The 21082-nt window shown below is 39.9% G+C and overlaps 1 protein-coding gene across 1 annotated transcript in view; it reads right to left on the bottom strand.

Annotated features, from left to right (window-relative positions):
- KIAA0319 overlaps positions 1–21082 on the bottom strand; it is a 64307-nt gene that overhangs the window by 15533 nt on the left and 27692 nt on the right. The window contains 12 exon segments of the mRNA XM_081026643.1: positions 1403–1503; positions 1505–1543; positions 6057–6109; positions 6112–6140; positions 6143–6220; positions 6898–7036; positions 8639–8681; positions 8683–8776; positions 11228–11376; positions 12351–12480; positions 14366–14489; positions 20836–21064. Coding sequence (XP_080882769.1) covers positions 1403–1503; positions 1505–1543; positions 6057–6109; positions 6112–6140; positions 6143–6220; positions 6898–7036; positions 8639–8681; positions 8683–8776; positions 11228–11376; positions 12351–12480; positions 14366–14489; positions 20836–21064 — 1208 coding nt within the window.

Raw genomic sequence — 21082 nt, forward strand, 5'->3', positions numbered from 1 at the left:
TAGAAGGAAATACATCAGAAAGTAACATAAGTTTGGATGGTGGCAATTCTAGACTCTAGAATCTAGAAAATTATTTTTAAAATGTTTGCCCTTCTGGATATTACAAATTTCCTAAAATAAATAAATAGTAGTGATAGCTAGAAAAAAAGAAGTTATTAAAAATTAAGTTACTCCAGAGAGGGACCAAGATGGCTGATTAGAAGAGGAGATTAGGGCACAAACATGAACAGAGGAAAGACCATGTAAAGACACAAAGAAAATGGCCATCTACAGGACAAGGAAAAGAAACCAACCTTGTGACACCTCGGTCTTAGACTTTTAGCCTCCAGAATTGTGAGAAACATTTTTGTTGTTTAAGCAAAAAAATAAAAAAAAATAAAAGGTATTATAGGTGAGACAGTCAATTGTGGGTATATACGGAAAACAAATTAAATTTTACTACCCAAACATTATCATGTCCTTTGTAACTATCACATTCCCCAGTATCTATTGAAATGACCACTTTAATATAATAAGGGATCATGTTTGTCATAAGGTAGGGACAGAAACGTTAGGCAAAGATGTTTCCATCCATACCTATGGATCAGTTTGGTGCCAGGAAGGGGTGACAAGCAAGAAGCTAAGAAAAGAGGTAAATGGAAGCACTTATAAGCTGTCTTAAATTTTCAGTAGCCTATATCACAACTTAAGGCGTGATGTCCAAGGTAAATAAGTTATACAAACACCACTTTTCTGGCCAAGAATACTTATGTCTTTAACACTCTTCTGACAGTCTAAATATGAAATTTCTGACAATGACCATTATCTGAGAATACAGTTCTAAATACTGACCCGTGACCCATGTTGTTGTTCTCTAGTGTCCTTCACAGACAGAGAACAGGTGTCAAATGTTGCAGAAAACCTACTGGGGAGAAACAAATGCAAACAAGTGCCTGGATGCTAAAGCGAAATAATCACACAGCACTCCTCTTTCCGTGCCAGTAAAACTTAGCCTTGATTGTCTAGTCAGATTCTTTTAGAATATCCCCATAGGAATAACCCCCTAGTAATATTGCTGTAGGAATTACCTCCAATATTTAATTTCTAATTTAGAAAGATAATTAAATATTCAACTTAATCTTCACTCAATCAAAAAAGACTGTGAGACCTGACTGCAGTGTGGCCATAATGGAACTTAATCACACTTCCCCTCCTCCAAGAAATCTTTCACTTTCATCTGAATGGGCAATAATTTATGTTTCTATAAGATTCTCATTGCATTTAATTTGATGGGGTGTCTAGCTCAGTGGTACCCAATTCTGAATATATAACTAAATATCTATATTACTTGTACTCGTAAAATAAATAAATAAATAAATAAATAAATAAATAAATAAATAAAATATTTCTATAGGGAACATACTTGCTGTGTCAATTCTCAAGATTTTGAAAAGCAAGAAATCAGCCTTCTCCTTCGAGAGTCGTCTGTGCAGATTTTGGGCCACTTCAGCAGTTTTGAGGACTGAATGGCGGTCCACTCTGTACATAAAACACAATCACGGTACTGCAGAGGAGACAATGAGAGAGGACAGATACACAGTCAAGTGTGACCGACATGATCTGTCCCTGCCAGCCATCTGGCCTGTGAAGGTAAGGAGGTAGACTGCCACAGCTCTATGGCTTGGTGAGGACACAGGGCGTACCCTATAGGCCAAGGAATTGATCTGTTTCTGTTCACAAATAAAAGCTCTTCAGGCCCAGAATACAGCTGGTGATAGATCTTTAGATAAAGGAGCAATGTGGATATGTGTGCAAACAGACACAACAATGCACAGAACTTCTTGGTATGTTTTTATTTTTAGCTTTTTATTGATATGTAATTTGCTTACCATAAAATTCACCCTTGTGAAGTGTATAATTCAGTGGCTGTTAGTATAACAGCCATCATCTAACTCTAGAACATTTTCATCACCTCAAAAAGAAACTCCACAACCATTAGCAGTTACTCCCCATCCCCATGTCCCAAGCTCCTAATAACCACCAGTCTACACTGTCTCTGCAGATATTTGAGATAAATGGAATATACATGAGGCATTTTGTGTTTGGCTTCTTCCACTTAGCATGTTTTCAAAGTTCATACAAGTTGTAGGGTGCATCGATGCTTCCTTCCTTTTAGTTGCCAAATAATATTCCACTGTACGAATATATCTCAGATTATTTTCATTCATCAGTTGATGACATTTGGTTGTTTCAACTTTTCGGATACATAATAACACTATGAATATTCACATGTGCATTTTATGCAGACATAATGTTCATCATTTCTCTTGTGTATATACCTAGGACTGGAATTATTGGGTCATATGGAAACTCTGTTTAGCATTTTGTGGAACTGCCATACTGTATTCCACAGTGGCTGCACCATTTTACATTCCCCTCAGCACTGTAGGAGTGTTCCAATTTTTCCGTATACTCACCAACATTTGTTATGGTCAGTTTTGGATAACAGTCAATGGAGTGGGTGTGAGGTAGCGTCTCAGTGTTGTTTTGATTTGCATTTCCCTAATAGCTAATGATGTTGAGCATCCTTTCATGAGCTTATTGGCCATTTGTATATCTTCTTTAAGAAATTTCTATTCAAATCTATATTAGTTTCCAAGAATTGCTATGAAAAAATACCACAAAGTGCATGGCTTAAAACAACAGAAATTTATTGTCTCACTGCTCTAAAGGCTAGAAACCCAAAATCAAGGTGTTGGCAGAATCATCCTCTCTCTGAAGGCTCTAGAGGAGAATCTGTTCTACGCCTTTCTCTTAGTTTCCAGTCTTGTCAGCAATCTGGCATTCTGTGGCTCGTAAACACATCACTCCAATCTCTGCCTTTATTGTCACATGGTTTTCTCCCTGTGTTCTGTCTCTTCTCTTCTTCTTAGAACACAGTCACACTGGATTAATGGTGCACCCTACTCCAGTATGACCTCATCTTAACAAATTCCATCTACAATTGACCCTATTTCCAAATAAGGTCACAATCATAGGTACTAGGGGTTAGGACTTGAATGCATCTTTTGGGAGGACACATTCAACCTATAGCAAGTGTTTTTATCATGAAAATTTTGTCAAATACTTTTCAATGTGTCTATTAAGATGATCACGTGGGTTTTGTCCTTTATACTATTAACATGGTTTACTACATTTATTGACTTTCATAAGCTGACTCATCTGTGCATTCCTGGGATAAATCCCACTTGGCCACGGTGTATAATCCTTTTAATATGCCACTGGATGGATCCAGCAATCCCACTTCTAGATACACATCCAAAGGAAATGAAAGCAGGATATCAAAGAGATATATATATGCACTCCCATGTTCACTGCAGCACTATTTACAATAGCCAAGATATGGAAAAAATCTAAGTGCCAATCAATGCATGCATGGATAAAGAAGATGTGGTACATATATACATACAATGGAATATTATTCAGCCATGGAAAAGAAGGAAATCCTGCCATTTGTGACAACATGGATGGACCCTGAGGGCATTATGCTCAGCGAGATAAGTCAGAGAAAGACAAATACTGTGTGATCTCACTTATATGTGAAATCTAGCCTACTTGCAAAAACAGAGTAGGATGGGGCCTGCCCGGTCACTCAGGCGGTTGGAGCTCGGTGCTCCTAACTCCTAAGCCTGCCTGTTCGATTCCCACATGGGCCAGTGGGCTCTCAACCACAAGGTTGCCGGTTCAACTCCTCGAGTCCCTCAAGGGATGGTGGGCTGCGTCCCCTGCAACTAGCAACAGGCAACTGGACCTGGAGCTAAGCTGCGCCCTCCACAACTAGGACTGAAAGGACAACAATTTGAAGCTGGATGGCACCCTCCACAACTAAGATTGAAAGGACAACAACTTGACTTGGAAAAAAGTCCTGGAAGTACACACTGTTCCCCAAAAAAGTCCTGTTCCCCTTCCCCAATAAAATCTTTTTTTTTTCCCAATAAAATCTTTAAAAAAAAACAAACCAGGGTAGGATGGTAGTTACCAGGGAAAGAGATTGGGGAGATGATATTTAAGGGCACAAACTTGCAACCAGTAGATAAATAAGTCCTGAAGCTCCAATGCACAGCACAATGAGTATAGACAATACCATATTATATACTTCGAGGGTGCTAAGAGACTACTAGATCTTAATTGTTCCCATCTCAAAAAAGAAATGGTAATTATGTGATATGATGTATGTGTTAGTTAATGCTACAGTGGTAATTAATTGCAATATATAAATGTATCAAATAAACACATTATGTATCTTTAACTTATATAATATATGGCAATTATATCACAAATAAATAAATGATTTTCTGGATGCATTTTGATTGTATTTTGTTGAGAATTTTTGTTTCTATATTCATAAGGAATATTGGTCTGTAGTTTTATATGTTTTTTTGTGTGTACGAAGTCTTTGTCTGGTTTTAATATCAGAGTAAAACTGGCCTCACACAATGAGTTAGGATGTTTTCACTCCTCTTCTGTTTTGAAGAGTTTGTGAAAGTGGTATTAACTCTTTAAGTGCTTTGTAGATTGACCAGTGAGCCATCTGGTCCTGGACCTTATGTGAAGTTCTCTGATTACTGATTCAATTAAATTTTTTTTATTTCTTCTTGAGTCAGTTTTCACAGTTGTGTCTCTCTAGGATTTTGTCCACTTCATCTAGGTTAACTAACTTGTTGACATACAACTGTTCATAGTACAATCCTTTTCATTTCTATAAGTTCAGCAGTACTATCTATCCCCTTTTGCTCCTGATTTTAGCAATTTGAGTCTTCTCCCTTTTCCCTCTTGGTCTAGGTAAAGGTTTATCAATTTTGTTGATCTTTCAAAGACACAACTTTTGATTTTGTTGATTTTCATGTGTTTGGTTCAGTGTTTGATATTTTATAAGTAAGGGAAATGTATGATCCATTTTAGAAAGAGTTCTATAAAAAGTAATTTTTTAAATTTAGTACTTTTCTAAGTAAACTTCAATTATTTAAAATACAAACCTAAATAGGATAGCTGACAATAACTGGCAAAGGGATTTACTATGAATGGTAGGTTTTGATTCCCATATTCTTTCTCTCTCCTTTCCCATCCCGCCCTACTATTCATAGATTGTGTAAGAGTTTAAAGATAAAAACTCAATTAAATATATATATATATATATATATATATATATATATATATATCTTTTTATATGATTATTTTAATTGGGGAAGGGGAGCAGGACTTTATTGGGGAACAGTGTGTACTTCCAGGACTTTTTTCCAAGTCAAGTTGTTGTCCTTTCAATCTTAGTTGTGGAGGGTGCCGTTCAGCTTCAAGTTGTTGTCCTTTCAGTCTTAGTTGCTGGGGGCACAGGCCACCATCCCTTGAGGGAGTTGAAGCGGCAACCTTGTGGTCGAGAGGACACAATCCAACCAACTGAGCCATCTGGGAGCTCAGTGGCTCAGCTCAAGGTGCCATGTTCAATCTTAGTTGCGGGGGGGGGGAGGGGGAGGCGCTGTCCACAATACCTTGTGGGACTCGAGGAGTTGAACCTGCAACCTTGTGGTTGAGAGCCCACTGGCCCATGTGGGAATCGAACTGGCAGCCTTCGGAGTTAGGAGCATGGAGCTCCAACTGCCTGAGCCTCCGGCCCAAATATGTATATCTTATAAGAAATAAAAGCAGAGGTTGAGCCTTACAGACTTCCAGAATACAGCAGGGGAAATCAATGATCTTCTCACACTGGAGAGAAGCCTCAGTCCCATGAACAAGGGCAAGGATGAAGTCTTGCTGTGAGATAGCCTCTGTGTGAGCCCTTGGCCATTTGCACACCCTCTGAAGATACCATCAGCTCCCTCTGATGTTACCTAACTCCTTCATTCAGAACATTCTTAACAAAAACACATTTACTGAGACTTGTGGGAAGGACCTGGAATGATATTGTCCTTACTGCTGCCCTTTGAGAAAAAAAAGTATATAAATTGATAAGAGTGTATGCAAAAATACAGAACAAACGAGGAAATGACCAGTTTCATGCTGGCCTGGTGTGCAACTCATACCTGCGATCCAAGTGGGCCTGAACGTTCTGCACCGTAATGTCCGAGCACGGCACGGCACATTCAGCAGCACGGCCAGCTGCCTCATAGGGGGTCCTGCTGCTGCTCTGTCAGCTGCCCATCACCAACCTGCAGGATCAGCTCCACCACACCATTCTTCTTAGGGTCTGAGAGAGAGAAGATATGGGGTTTCCACTTGGAAACCAGAGGTTTGACAATGTAAGGAACAAGGCCTGTAAGAGTTTAAAGAGTTTTAAATGACCCCTGTATAATTTCTACATTTGGGTTTTAGGATTCAGATTAAATTTTCCAAATACCACAGAGGTCCTATCTGAGAGTACTTTTTTCCTTGTTTTATCCCAGTTTGTTGTCTATTAATTTTTTTCCAGAAGATAACTGGGTGTACCTAATGAGCCTCTGGGCTAAGTTGAAATTTCGGCACCTCACACACTTCCCAGGCCTAGAAAGAGAACTGAGTTTCCAGGCCCACAGTACAGTGCTTGGGCACTGCCCAGTCCAACTTCTACTGGGGTAATTGTGGCCACCTCATTGGAGCTGACCTCCCTCAGCACTCCCAATGCAGCCCTGTATCCACTTCATGTTAGATTTTTGTCAGAAAAATAGAAGTGAAATGAGATTATTGCTGCAGATCCAATGCTCCTTATTGAGTTTTGAGGCTGGATCTGATTTACAACAAAATGCAGAGAAGTCTCAAAGAGCTGAAGCCAGTCACAGGAGACCTCCCACACTGGGTTTCCCTGTCAACTGCAAAGATCCCTAAAGGCTGACCACCCAGATCACAGACCAGCACCATTAACCCAGGCACAAAAGCCCATGAGCATACCTGGCTGCACTTCCACAGTGGCAGTATCCATGTCTGAGGACCCATGACTGTCAGAAACTCGCAAGTGGAAAGTGTAGACTACCTCCATCAAGTTAGTAAGCTGTAGGACTGCACTGTGTTCAGAGCCACTGAGGACATCCTGCGAAATCACACAGAATCACACGATTCATGATTCAAAACTCAGTTCCCAATTTCTGGGCCTTTGATGATCCCAAACTTCAGTGTCTCATCTTTTTAACATATGTGTGATTCTAAAGGGCAGGCTGAAAAGGAATGAAGGTGGTGGGTTAGCTAAAGATATGCATACATAATGGGAAGAAATGCTTGCCAGGAGCTGAAAACCTGGACTATTTGGTTTGGTTAAGAATGAGTTAGTTGACCTTGGCCAAGTTACCTTCCATCTCTGCATCTCACTTTCTGTATATGTGAAAAAGGAAGAGCATTCCTTGACTTACGAGGCTGGACCATTAAGTTTGTGAACTCATCCTAGAAAAAGTGCTATATACCACATTGCTGAATATCACTACAGTCACCTTCGAAGTACTCCCCTTGGGAAGCTATACACTGATGCCAGCTCCTAGTCCACCCTTCAAAGCAATTTTGGAACTCTTTTTCTGGAATGGCCATCAGAGCCGATGTAGTATGACCCTCGATGTCCTGAATATCATCAAAATGTCTTCTTTTCAATATTTCTTTTATCTTTGGGTAAAGAAAGAAGTCATTGGGGGCCAGATCAGGTGAGTATGGAGGGTGTTCCAATACAGTTATTTGTTTACTGGCTAGAAACTCCCTCACAGACAGTGCCGTGTGAGCTGGTGCATTGTCATGCTGCAAGAGCCATGAATTGTGGGCGAAAACTTCAGGTCATCTAACTTTTTCATGCAGCCTTTTCAGCACTTCCAAATAGTAAACCTCGTTAACTGTCCAGTTGGCACAAATTCATAATGAATAATCCCTCTGATATCAGAAAAGTTTAGCAACACCACTGCAACAAGTTCACGAAGTTAATTGTCACACCTCGTACTGGCCTATCGGGTACAATGTGAGGAAAAGGAAAGAATCCACTTGGACCAATATAGGAATGATAGGGAAGCTGAGGAGCACAATGGTTCCTGCAGGAAGATTTGGCTCCAAAGTCCCTCCAGGCTGTGGTTTCCAGCCCCACCCAAGTCCAGGCAGAGAAGAAGTCAGAAAGGACTTCAGCTTTTGTTTAAACCTAAACCTAACAGTTGCCTACTGCCTCCAGTCCTCACAGGAAACCTAGGAGCATAAATATCTTAGTGGGAACATGGAAAGGGTGATGAGATCACAATAGAGATGTCACTCTGGACTTAAGTGTGTCCCCTCCAAATTCATTCATTGAAGCCCCAAACCCCAATAGGACTGTATTTAGATGGGGCCAAGAAGGAGGTAATTAAGGTTAAATGAGGTCATAAGGGTGGGGCCCTGATCCCATAGGATTAGTGTCCTTATAAGAAGAGACACCTGAGAGCTTTCTCTCCCTCTCTGCCATGTGAGGACACTGCGAGAAGGCGGCCCTCTACGAGCCAGGAAGATCTCTGACCAGGAACAAAATCTGTCAGCACCTTGACCTTAGACTTCTCAGCCTCCAGAACTGAGAGAAATTAAATGTCTGTTTTTTAAGCCCCCAGTATGTAGTATTTTTGTTCTTGCAGCCCTAGCAACTTAATGCAAATGTAATGATAAGTTGTCCAGGGAAAAGTCTCTTTTAAGTACTCACTCCTGCTGCCAGACTCTGGCCATCCCGGATCCACAGATAGGACATCAGTAGACCTTGAACCATCCAAAGTGATGGATTTATTGGGAAGCACAAGAACATGTCTGCCACCAGCCTGGGCTCTGGGAGGACTATTATTTTCTAAGTCAAATACAGCAAAAATGAAAGCAAAGAGATTGATTTAAAACATACGAGTAAAATATCCATGACTGTTCTATCTTGGAGATATGTAGATTTAAAACATTCAAAAGGCATTATTTTCTGTCCAAAATACCCATAAGATAATAAATATGTAGACTTTTTTAAAAATTCTGTTTGCAATTAGCTTGTTGTAATTTGGCAGCCTATACATTGGGAATTTTTCTACTATCATTATGGTTTTTCTCTTTTTGAAAAAGGGAAATCATGATCTTACTTAACCTCAGGGTTCAGAAAGTGAAAATATTTCAGTTTAAAATATACTCTAGATAATTTTGTACTGGTCTATATTATCTGGCCTCAGAAATATTTTTATTTCTAGTAGTACCAAGCCTAGCCTGTCTAAATGAAATAAAGAACTAGAGTCAAAAATCAGAACTTCACTCCTCTGACTGGGTATTAAAATATAATGAACAATGTAAGAGCTATTTCTGATATAATGGCCTCAGGAGAGAGGGGCCAGGGAGAATCTAGCCAGACTAGATGTGGTGGGGAGACCACAATAAGCCCCAAATTGGGGATGAAGCAGCTATGAGGCAAATTCTGCTTAGTCAGATGGAGCTTTGGGACCCAATTTGTGCCCTCAAAAATTCCCCTTAAAAACAAGTGAAGCAATAGAAAATGCAGTGAGGACAGTCCAATGTTGATCCAAGGAAGTAATTAACCTCTAATGGGTCACTAGACACTTTCTTCCTGAGAAAAGACACTAGAGATTGGAGCAGAGACAATTGATGCCATTACTAGCTTTTCCATTTTGTTCACCACACTCCCTTTTGGGGAAGACTTGGGGCAGGAATAATCTGGTGTTAAGTAGGATTAATTCCATTGTGGATAAAGGGAAAGGCTAGAAATAATAGAAATAGACTGGCAGTAAACTGAGTACTAGCACAAAAATCCTTCTGTAAAAAACAGTGTCTAGACTCTGTCTAGCTTCAAAACTGGATCTTAAGACAGCCACTCCTCATACTTATGCTCATGTCCTCACTCTTGAACTCCAGTCATGATGCTCCCCAAAACATCTGGCCCACACATTCCATCACCACAGACTCTATATCCAAATCTGAATTAAAGTCCTCCACCAAACCTGCTACTGATCTTTAGTGATCCTGAGTTCAGATAATCATGTCATCACCCATCCATATGCTGAATTCAAAATTCCTGGTGTCGTGTTATTCACCTGCTTTCTTCCCTGAAGATCCATTGAGTTATCAAGTCCTGAGAATTCTAAAATGTCTTTCCAATTATCTTTTCCTCCTTTTCTCCTTGTGTTGGCCTCACATGGGGCACATACCCTCTCTTATCCAGACTATTGCAATGGCCTTCTAACTATTCTCCTGCTTTCAGCCTGTCTTCCCATCCATCCACTGTGTTTTAAAAATACAAATATTTCAAGTAAAATGACATAATGCCAGGATTTGCTTTAAAATGCTCCAACCAAAATAAAAGAAAATATGAATTGATTACTAAAACAATATTGGCAAAACACTGATAATCGTTGAAGCTGGGTGATGGATGGGTACATGATGGTCCATTAAGGGTATTCTCTCTATTTTTATACATGGTTGAAAATTTCCACAATAAAATATTTGAAAAAACTCAACTCTATCACTTTGCTGATGAAACTGTCAGCTTCTCCCAACTGCCCAAATGGATAAAGTCCAAACTCCTCAGCATGACTCATAACGCATACAATCTCACGGCTGAGTCTCTGCCCTGGCTCAGCCACTATCCCCAATGCACCCACATTCTTGCCAGTCCACAGTACTTGACGTTTTTCCATCCAGTTGTGCTCTGATACACCTCTGAGCTTCAACACATCATAATCACCCATCCACCCATTCATCCACCCACCCATCCATCCATCCAACAGCTATGATTTGCCATGAGTCTAGATTGCACCACATAGAAGACACAGAAATCTGAAATAAAGGTCCTTCAGCAGCTCACAATCAAACGGAAAAGACAAAGAGACAAGTACCTAAAGCACAATGGCACTTGACTAGACCACAGATTTCACACTAAGAAACAATATGGAACTTGAAAACATCTCTGCTCTTCTAGTTCTACGGAAGAGAGAAAGCAAAGTATAAGGATGTCCCTTGGTCATGGGGCTTTAATTGCCAATTGTCACAGGAGAGTAAAGCCATTAGAAGAAACACTCTACAAACAGAAAGAAATGCTGGTTCCTGCAGAGGGGCACATGGAAACAGTACATTTGAGCAGAAAAATAGTGGCTTTTCTTGGTCAACCAGAGTTCAGCATCTGCTGTGAACGAATAAGCAAACATGCACATTTCTGAATAACCACTGCCTGGCTAAGGATCCTATGAGATGGAAAAGCAGACGGGCCCAGACCCTCGCCAGCAGCTCCACCTGCCAGTGTACTGGGACTCACCCTCCTTCACAGTCACTGTGACAGGGGCTGTGCTGCTCTGTCCCTGCCGGTCTCTCACTGTTAAACGGAAGTGGTAGGTACCCACATGAAGCCCAATCACAGTGGCCATGGCCTCGTTGACATTTTCCATCTCCACTGCACTGGGGCCTCTACAAAGAGGAAAGTGATTAACAAAAGGTAGGGCACAGAATTCTGATTATGGCCAGCATGGTATCTGTGTTCTTACACATGCTTCTTTTTGCAGCTATAATATATACCATGTAGAGAATTTTAAGATGACTTGTTATTCATTTATATTCTCTAGTTCAGTGTAAGTCAAAAGCTAAAACCTATTTCAGATGGAGTCTGCAGGACTCTGGGGAAGAAGAGTTTTAGCTTTTTAAAAATTGAGCTGTCAGTGAAATAACCTATCCTTGGAAAATTGAGGCTTAGAAACTACTCCAAGTTCTTCTTTAATTAGGTTAAATCCTCATCTATCTTTACAAAGAGTATGGAGGAGGAAGGAGAGAGCCAGATAATTGATCTTCCAAGAAACGAATTACTGTATAGTCATTAAGACAGTGGGCTTTGCAGTCAGAAAGATCGGCTCTTTCTTTTACTATCTGGGCAAACTTATGCTGTGTGATCTTGCTACTCTCTTCAGGCCTCAGTTTCTTCAACTTTAAAATTGGAATACTGTTATTCACCTCTTAAGAATTGACATAGGATTCTATGAGATTAAGCACGTAAAGCACAGAAAATGCTAGATAACACAGGTATCCCCTTAAATGCTACCCTTCCATCATTGACAGCCACTGCTGATGGTCTGAGTGAGTGTGGGCAGAGGCCTCGTGAGGACCACCCAGGTTTCCCTGCACCTCCTGTGTCATCAAGTCCACCTCACACCCAGGCTGTCCACCCCCCTGGCTCCACCTCCCTTCACTGTGAGTGAATGTCTACCTTATCCATGCACACTTGGTGCATTCTTCAACCAATGGTGCCCTGCCACTTCCAGAAACATGCTTAAATCCTCACTCCTCAACAAGTCCAAGTTGATTGTTTAATTCAGACACTCCTGAGAAGAGTAATATTAGCATTCAGTCATGGGCATGAATCCAGTAGCTTGTTGACAGAGATGAACTACCTGACATGCTCCCAGTGGTAGATAACAACGCTGTGGTCATCACTGCTCCTGTTCCCATCCAGGGTAGTGCTTTCCACTGAGAAAACCAGCTCCAGACTGAGGCCAGCCACAGCCACTGGAGGCCTGTTGTCTTTTAGAATTATAGAAATGGTGTGGAAAAGTATTATCTTTTTGCTTAAGTCTGCAACCCCAATTTCTTGACTTAAGCAAATTACTCATATTCAGACCAGGTAGCCAGTAGAGCATGCAGTATCCCTCGGGACCTCCAGGGTGAAACAGTGCAGTCTCCTAGCTGACCCAGGAGTTAAACATTCCAAGTATGAGACTAGCATTATAGACAGCAAGAAGTACTGGTCCCTTATATACCTTTGGTTTCTTTAGAAGGCTTCAAAAGTCATGGAGCCAAAGGAGGACAGAAGGGAAGAAGAATGGGAGGAGGAAAGATAGGATGGGGTGAGAGTGAGGATGAGTGAGAGAGGGAGAGGGGAGAGAAAGACAGAGAGGAAGAGGGAGAGGGAGGCAAAGGAAGAGGAAATTAGTTGACATTAATGAGAAGAGACCTGCTTTGTCAGGTAGGGCTTACTTCCTTTTGTCTTTGTAGACCCAAGGCCTAACACAGTACCTGGTAAATAACATATTGGTTAAATGATGAATGAAAGTAAAAGATACAAAGTATTAAAGATATTGACATAAACAGACAAAATTTGTGTGGGAAAAAATAAAAATCATGTAGTCAAAAACTGAGGCAGCCATGATTCAATGTCTGGGCCATGTCACAAGCTCACTGCCCTCCTCGGTAAAGTTCAGTGGTTTTCCATTGCCCATAGGATAAAATACTTATGTGACCACATATTTACAAAGCCCTTGCCTCCCTCCAGGTCATCTGTTGTCATTCTAATCCCTGCCCCTCACATTCCCACATCTTCACCTCTTTCTCTCCAGTCACACTAAATTCCTTTTAATTCTTTCAACTGCCAGACTCCCTTTCATCCCATGGTCTTTGTGCATACACTTCCTAAAAAACTCATCCTCTATGCCTTCACCTGCCACCCTCAGCTTCTTCACCTGCTAACTACAACTCAGGCTTCAACCCTTAGTTCATGCAAGAGCTCATTGCAGATGCCTCAAGCCCTTTCTGGGCTCCTGTAGCACCTTGATCTGCCCCTAGAAAAGCAATAATCACGTAGTTTTCTGAGTACAGTAAGTCCTCAGTTAGTGTTGTTGATAAGTTCTGTGACTTTAAGGGAAACAACATGTAACAACAAATTTTACCACAGTCTAATTGACAGAAACAAGAGTTAAGTTCCTGTGGCATCTCATCAACTTTGAACAAACTACATTATTCAAGGACCTGCTGCACTCATTCATGAGCCTTGCAAGGCCAGAGAAGTCTATCTTGTTTATTCCACATCCCCTGGCCTAAGCAATAGCACTTATTATATATTTGCTGAATCAATAAATGTATGTCTGTAAGGTAAATATGTTCTCATTGCTAGGACACTGGACAGTTTCTGGGACTAGCAGGCTACTTCTAGAAAAGTTCTAAACCAAAGATCCTTGTCAAGTAAAAGCCCAACTATCCTTAAGGTTATTTCAATCTGGAGGAAGACAAAGTCCTGGAACCAGTAATAGACCATGAGCTGAACTGGAGTCAATTCCCCAACATCTGCCATGAGTCACCTGAGTATCAGGCCACACAATGGAACTTGAGGACCCCTGGGGCTTGGCAGCAGAATGGGACACATTTGGGAGTGTCTACACAGCAATCAGAGCCTGCAAGTGGGTCTGAGAATGACTCATTTTGTCCTTGTTTCATAGTTTAGAGACATAGTCAAGATAAGATTCAGAACTGCCAAAGAAAACTGGCTTTATATTAAGATTCAGCTCCTGTAGCACTGATTTCCTGATAGTTGAAAGAGTTAGAGAATTTGCCACCAAATTTGGCTTGTCAGAAGACAAGGTATCATTTCTGCTGTAAAATCTGAGGCCAAATCCCTTTCCATGTCTGTACCTACCTGCCTGTACAGTCACGGTGACCACAGCAGTGGATTGTTGTCTCGAAGAATCTGTCACTATCAGCTGAAACATATAATCTCCTTCCTGCATTGCAGACAAATGAAGGTATGGTGTCTTTTCTCCCTAAATAACAGCAAATAAAAAGAAAAGAAAAATATTAAATAATAAAATAAAAAATAATAAAATAATAAAAAATAATAAAAAAGAAAAGAAAAATATTAAAAAGCATGAGTGAATAGTATGACATAATGAAAAACTAATGATTTTACTTACTATGAAGACCTTGCTTGAAAAAGAAAAGTGCGTGTCCCCAGGAAAAATGCAATCTAAATTCCAGTGTGTGTCTTCGTATGTACACTCTTCAACCCAGTAATTCTACTTCTTAGTACCTACACTACAGACATGGCATGTGTGCAAGAAAGTAAGCACACAGGTGCTGACTGAGGTGTTGCCTACAACAGCAAAAATAGTGGAAACAATCTAAAAGTTCATCAACAGGTGACTGGCCAACATACCACGATATACTATGCAATGCTAGTTTAAAAGGAAGAAATAGATTTATAAATACTAAAATGGAAAGGTGTCAACAACATATAATAAACCAAAAAAAGACAGTTATGGAATAATGCATACGGTGTAATAGATATTACTACATGAACATATAACACATATTTACACACATAGAAAAGATTTTGAGAACAAAATATCATCAGATTTGTTTGGAACCACAAAAGACCCCGAATAGCCAAAGCAATATTAAAAAAAAGAACAATACTGGAGATATCACACTGCCTGATTTTTGCTTGTACTACAGGGCTACAATAATCAAAACAGCTTGGTATTGGCGGAAAAACAGACACATAGACCAATGGAATAGAATTGAGAACCCAGAAATAAAACCACATAAATATGGACAGAGAATTTTTGACAAAGAAGCTAAAAACATACAATGGAGGAAAGACAGCCTCTTCAATAAATGGTGCTGGCAGAACTGGATAGCTACATACAAAAGAATGAAACTGGACTGCTATCTGTCACCATGTACCAAAATTAATTCAAAACGGATCAAAGACTTAAGCATAAGACCTGACACAATAAACTGCATTGAAGAAAACATAGGTACTAAACTTATGGACCTTGGGTTCAAAGAGCATTTTATGAATTTGACTCCAAAGGCAATGGAAGTAAAAACTAAAATAAACAAATGGGATTATATGAAACTGAAAAGCTTCTGCACAGCAAAAGAAACTATTGACAAAATAATGAGGCAACCAACTGAATGAGAGAAGATTTTCGCAAACAGTTCCTCTGATAAGGGGCTAATATCCAAAATATAAAAGGAACTCATGAAACTCAACAACAAAAAAACAAACAACCCAATTGAAAAATGGACAGAGGACCTGAAGAGACATTTCTCCAAAGAGGATATACAAGTGGCAAATAGACATATGAAAAAATGCTCAACATCGCTAATCATCAGAGAAATGCAAATGAAAACCACAATGAGATATCACCTCACCCCAGTCAAAATGGCTTTCATCAACAAAACAAATAGTAACAAGTGTTGGAGAGGCTGTGGAGAAAAAGGAACTCTCATACACTGTTGGTGGGAATGCAGACTGGTGCAGCCGCTATGGAAGGCAGTGTGGAGGTTCCTCAAAAAATTACGAATAGAATTACCATATGACCCAGCAATCGCTCTCCTGGGTATCTACCCCAAAAATATAAAAGCATTTCTCTATAGAGACACGTGTACGCCAATGTTCATTGCAGCTTTGTTTACGGTGGCCAAGACATGGAAACAACCAAAATGTCCTTCGATAGATGAATGGATAAAGAAGTTGTGGTACATATACACAATGGAATACTATTCGGCGTTAAGGAAAGATGATATAGGAGCATTTGTGACAACATGGATGGATCTTGAGAGTATAATGCTAAGTGAAATAAGTCAGACAGAAAAAGCAGAGAACCCTATGATTTCACTGATATGTGGTATATAAACCAAAAAGAACAAGACAAACAAATGAGAAACAAAAACTCATAGACACAGACAATAATTTAGTGGTTACCAGAGGGTAAGGGGGTGGGGGGTGGGTGATGAGGGTAAAGGGGATCAAATATATGGTGATGGAAGGAGAACTGACTCTGGGTGGTGAACACACAATGGGATTTATAGACGATGTAATACAGAATTGTACACCTGAAATCTATATAAATTTACTAACAATTGTCACCCCAATAAATTTAATTAAAAAAAGAAAAAGATTTTGGAAGTATACACATTAAACTGATAAAAGTAATTATCACCAATAAATAGACTTGGATGAAGTCAAAGTATATTTGAATTTTATTAGAACTTATCTAAACTTTTTTTTTTTTATCACAAGAAGCACTTGGCGTATTACTTTTACAATCAAAACTATGTTTTTAAACTCTAAGGCAACAAAATTTTCAATAAGACACTTTTTCTTTCTTTCTTTTTTAATTTAAGTTTATTGGGGTGACAACTGTTAGTAAAGTTACATAGTTTCAGGTGTACAATTCTGTAATACATCATATATATATATATATATATATATATATATATATATATATATATATATATATCACATTGTGTGTTCACCACCCAGAGTCAGTTCTCTTTCCATCACCATGTGTTGGATCCCCTTTACACTCATCTACCAACTCCTCCCCTCTTACCTTCTGCTAACCACTAAACTATTGTCTGTGTCTATGAGTTTTTGTTTCTTCATTTGTTTGTCTTGTTCTTTTGTTTTCAGTTTTATATACCACATATCAGTGAACTCATATAGTTCTTGACTTTTTCTGTCTGACTTATTTTACTCAGCATAATAATCTCAAGGCCCATTCATGTTGTCGCAAATGGTCCTATTTCATCTTTTCTTATGGCAGAGTAGCATTCCATTGTGTATATATACCACAACTTCTTTATCCAATCATCTATTGAAGGACACTTTGGTTGTTTCCATGTCTTGGCCATCGTAAATAAAGCTGCAATGAACATCAGAGCACATATATCTTTACGGATAAATGTTTTCATCAGATTTTTTTGGAGGATACCCAGGAGAGGAATTGCTAGGTCACACGGTAATTCTATTCTTAATTCTCCCCCCTTTTTTTTGCCTCCTCCAACCCTCCAGTTCAAGCCATTGTTTCTCAGTCTAGTTGTGCAGGACACAGCTTCCTGGCCCATGCTGGTATTATGAGCTTTGTGCTCCGCTCTGCCCGCCACCCCCTCACTCCCGGATGAGACAGTCGGTCACCAGTCGTCGGTTGGCCACTTACAGCAGCTCACAGCAGTCCTTGCTGGCTGACAACCGCTCACGCTAGCTGCCGGCCACTCATGGCGGCACACGGTAGCCTACAGCAGCACGCAGCAGACCATGGCAGCACATAACAGCTGGCTGCTGGCCACTCACGCTGGCTGCCGGCCACTCATGCTGGCCACAGGCAACTCATGGCAGCACACAGCAGCCCACGGCAGCACACGGCAGTTCACGCCAACCTCTGGCTTCTCAGGGAGAGCTATTATTCACAATCTTAGCTGTAGAGGGTGCAGCTCCCTGGCCCATGTGGGAATCGAATCGGCGGCCTTGGGCGTTAGGAGCACGGCACTCCAACCACCTGAGCCACCAGACCGACCCTATTCTTAATTTTTTTGGGAACCTCCACGCGGCCTTTCATAGTGGCTGCACCAATCTGCATTCCCACCAAAAGTGTATGAGGGTTCCTTTTTCTCCACAGCCTCTCCAATATTTGTTATTATTTGTCTTGTTGATGATAGCCATTCTAAAGTGTGTGAGGTGATATCTCATTGTGGTTTTGATTTGCATTTCTCTGATGATTAGTGACGTTCAGCATTTTTTCATCTGTCTATTGGCCATTTGCATGCTTTCTTTGGAGAAATGTCTATTCAGGTTCTCTGCCCATTTTTTAATTGGATTGTTTGTTTTTTGTTGTTGTTTAGTTGTATGAGTTCCTTATATATTTTGGATATTAGCCCCTTATCGGAGACGTTATTTGCAAAAATCTCCCATTCGGTTGGTTGCCTCTTTATTTTGTCAGTGGTTTCTTTTGCTGTAATAAGGCATTTTTTCAATGGAGTATGTAATAGCTACACTTGTTGCCTCCAAGTTTATTAACCAGGTAATCCCTTTCATTGTGTTGCTGCTGTGCTGTTGGTAGTAACCTTTCCAATTATTGCCTATGTTTGAAGTTCATCGCATCATGAAAAATATTTTTAATCTTAAATCCTATTATAATTAACTTATTTTTACAGATCCCAAGATTGTTTCAAGATAAGAATATCTGTATGTATTTGTTAAAGGTTTTAACTGAAAATTGAAAAATAATTGATAGAAAATCAATTGTGTTATCACAAGGAGAACTTCTGAAATTTGAAATACATCGTTTTAAAATCTTTTTTTAAAAAAGTGTTTTTCCCTGCCTTGACTAAATACAGCAAAGTACTTTCCTCTGAAAAGCTCTACAGAGATAGTATAATTTCCTATTACTGGCCTCCAAATGACCATGGTTACATGAATGCTTATACACACAACAAGAATTCCACTGAGCGTCCCCAAAGCAGCCATATGTTTCAGGTAACTGCACAGGCTTCAGTGTAGAACAGAGCCTCGACAGGCTGCCTGCACAACCTTTAGACTAATGTAAAAGACCCCAGTTTACAGAGCTCACCTTTGTGACCCCCCTAATTAATAAAAAGCATCACCCCTTCTGACATCTTATTCAATCGTCACAACGCAATAACATTGTTACTGTCAATAACTTTCTGGGAAAGGAAGAGAGAGACGTCTGCAGCAGATGGGTAGTTGTGGAAAGAAGCAAGGCTGCCCTGTGGCCCAGAACTCAGTGACTTCTTTTGTACACATGTCAAGGAGACACGGATGAATTCTGGGGGATTAGCTCTGTGTTTCTCAATAATTAAAGGAAAGAAAATTTGGAAGATTTTTTTCAACCAAAGAAATACAAAATATCCCATCTTCCCATTTGGTAGCCAACCGCCTCTGAATCAGAATTCTTAACATAACAGCAGCAAACACAGCACTTGCCATACCCTTAGGTAGAGATGGATATGAGTCTTCTCCAAGGATATCCAGGGAACTCATGGCTCTTTCACATGTCATAAACCCAATCAGTCATTTTTAATTCATAATAATTGCACAGCACTTTCCAGAAATGCCAGAAAGTAAAGTAGGTATGCTTTGATGGGATGTCTGATTTCATCTTAAATACTAATGAGAAACTTATCTTGGACTGGCGAGATAGAGTTTGAGGGAAAAGATGATGCTGGCAATGTAAGATCCTATCTGTTTTCCATTAAACTTTCAAATAACAACAAAACTTCAAAAGTACCAAGCTGGTTAGCAACAAAAACAAATAGTTCTGGCCATCTCCCAAAGAAGAATAAGCAAGTAGCTCACACACTCATGTGCACATGCACAGCAAAGTTTCAAGGTTGTTATGTCTTTTTTCTTTTTAATTTTTACTGAGAAATATTGGGGAATAGTGTGTTTTTCCAGGACCCATCAGCTCCAAGTCAAGTCATTGTTTTCAATCTAGTTGTGGAGGGTGCATCTCACTGTCTGGTCCATGTGGGAATCGAACCAGTGACCTGGGTGTTATGAGCACAGCGCTCTAACCAACTGAGCCAACTGGCTGCCCAGTTGTTATGTCTTTAGACAAATATCGTGTTTCCCCGAAAATAATACCTCGCCAGACCATCAGCTCTAATTCATCTTTTGGAAGAAAAATTAATATAAGACCCGGTCTTATATAATATAAGACCGGGTCTTACATTATATTAAAATAAGACCGGGTCTTATATTTTAAGTTTTGCTCCAAAAGATGCATTCGAGCTGATGGTCCGACCAGGTCTTATTTTCAGGGAAACACGGTATATTTACAAGATTTAAACAAATCTAAAGGTAAATACAAAAGACTCTTAAAAGACACCCCTGGATCCAGAAAAAATAACATGGAGTTTCTAAAACTAGGAAAAACAAAATAAGGAAGAATTTTCTGATAATGAGGTATAGGTTAGATTATTTCTAAGGTTTCTCCGAATACTAGAATAATATTTCTGTAGCAAATGTGGGTCCCAAACTAACCTCCAGGTCAATTTTTCAGTACAAACCCCGCTTAGTTGCTGTTCTGTGCTTATCTAGAATGGGTAAGGAGAAGTGACATAAACCTGGAAGATTTGTGAGTTAAGGTGCTTTTCTAATAGTTGTAATATAACAGACAATTTTATAAAATGTATTTTCTGGATTTAACTGTTCCCCACCAACCAATACATCGGATGGATGGATGGATGCATGGATGGATGGATGGATGGATGGATGGATGGATGAGTGGGTGGGTGGATAGACAAAGTGATGGATAGACAGATAAACAAATAAGTTTGAAGGCAGGATGGAGAACTTGCCTGCATAGCCACCTTTTTGTTCTCACTCCTGGGGCCCAGGGACCACTGATAGAGGACAATCTGATAATCATCGCTCCTCTGGTTTCCATTCAAAGTGATGTAGTTTTGGGGCAAAGTTATGGTCTGATTTGGTCCTGCATTGGCAATTGGTGGGTGGTCCACAGTACCGTTGACTATTAGGGCTGCGGTTGTGGAGTTAGTGGCTCCATCTGAGTCTGTAACAGTCAACCTACAAAAAGGAGAGGAA

Source organism: Rhinolophus hipposideros (genome assembly GCF_964194185.1).
Source record: "Rhinolophus hipposideros genome assembly, chromosome: 19".
NCBI lineage: Eukaryota > Metazoa > Chordata > Mammalia > Chiroptera > Rhinolophidae > Rhinolophus > Rhinolophus hipposideros.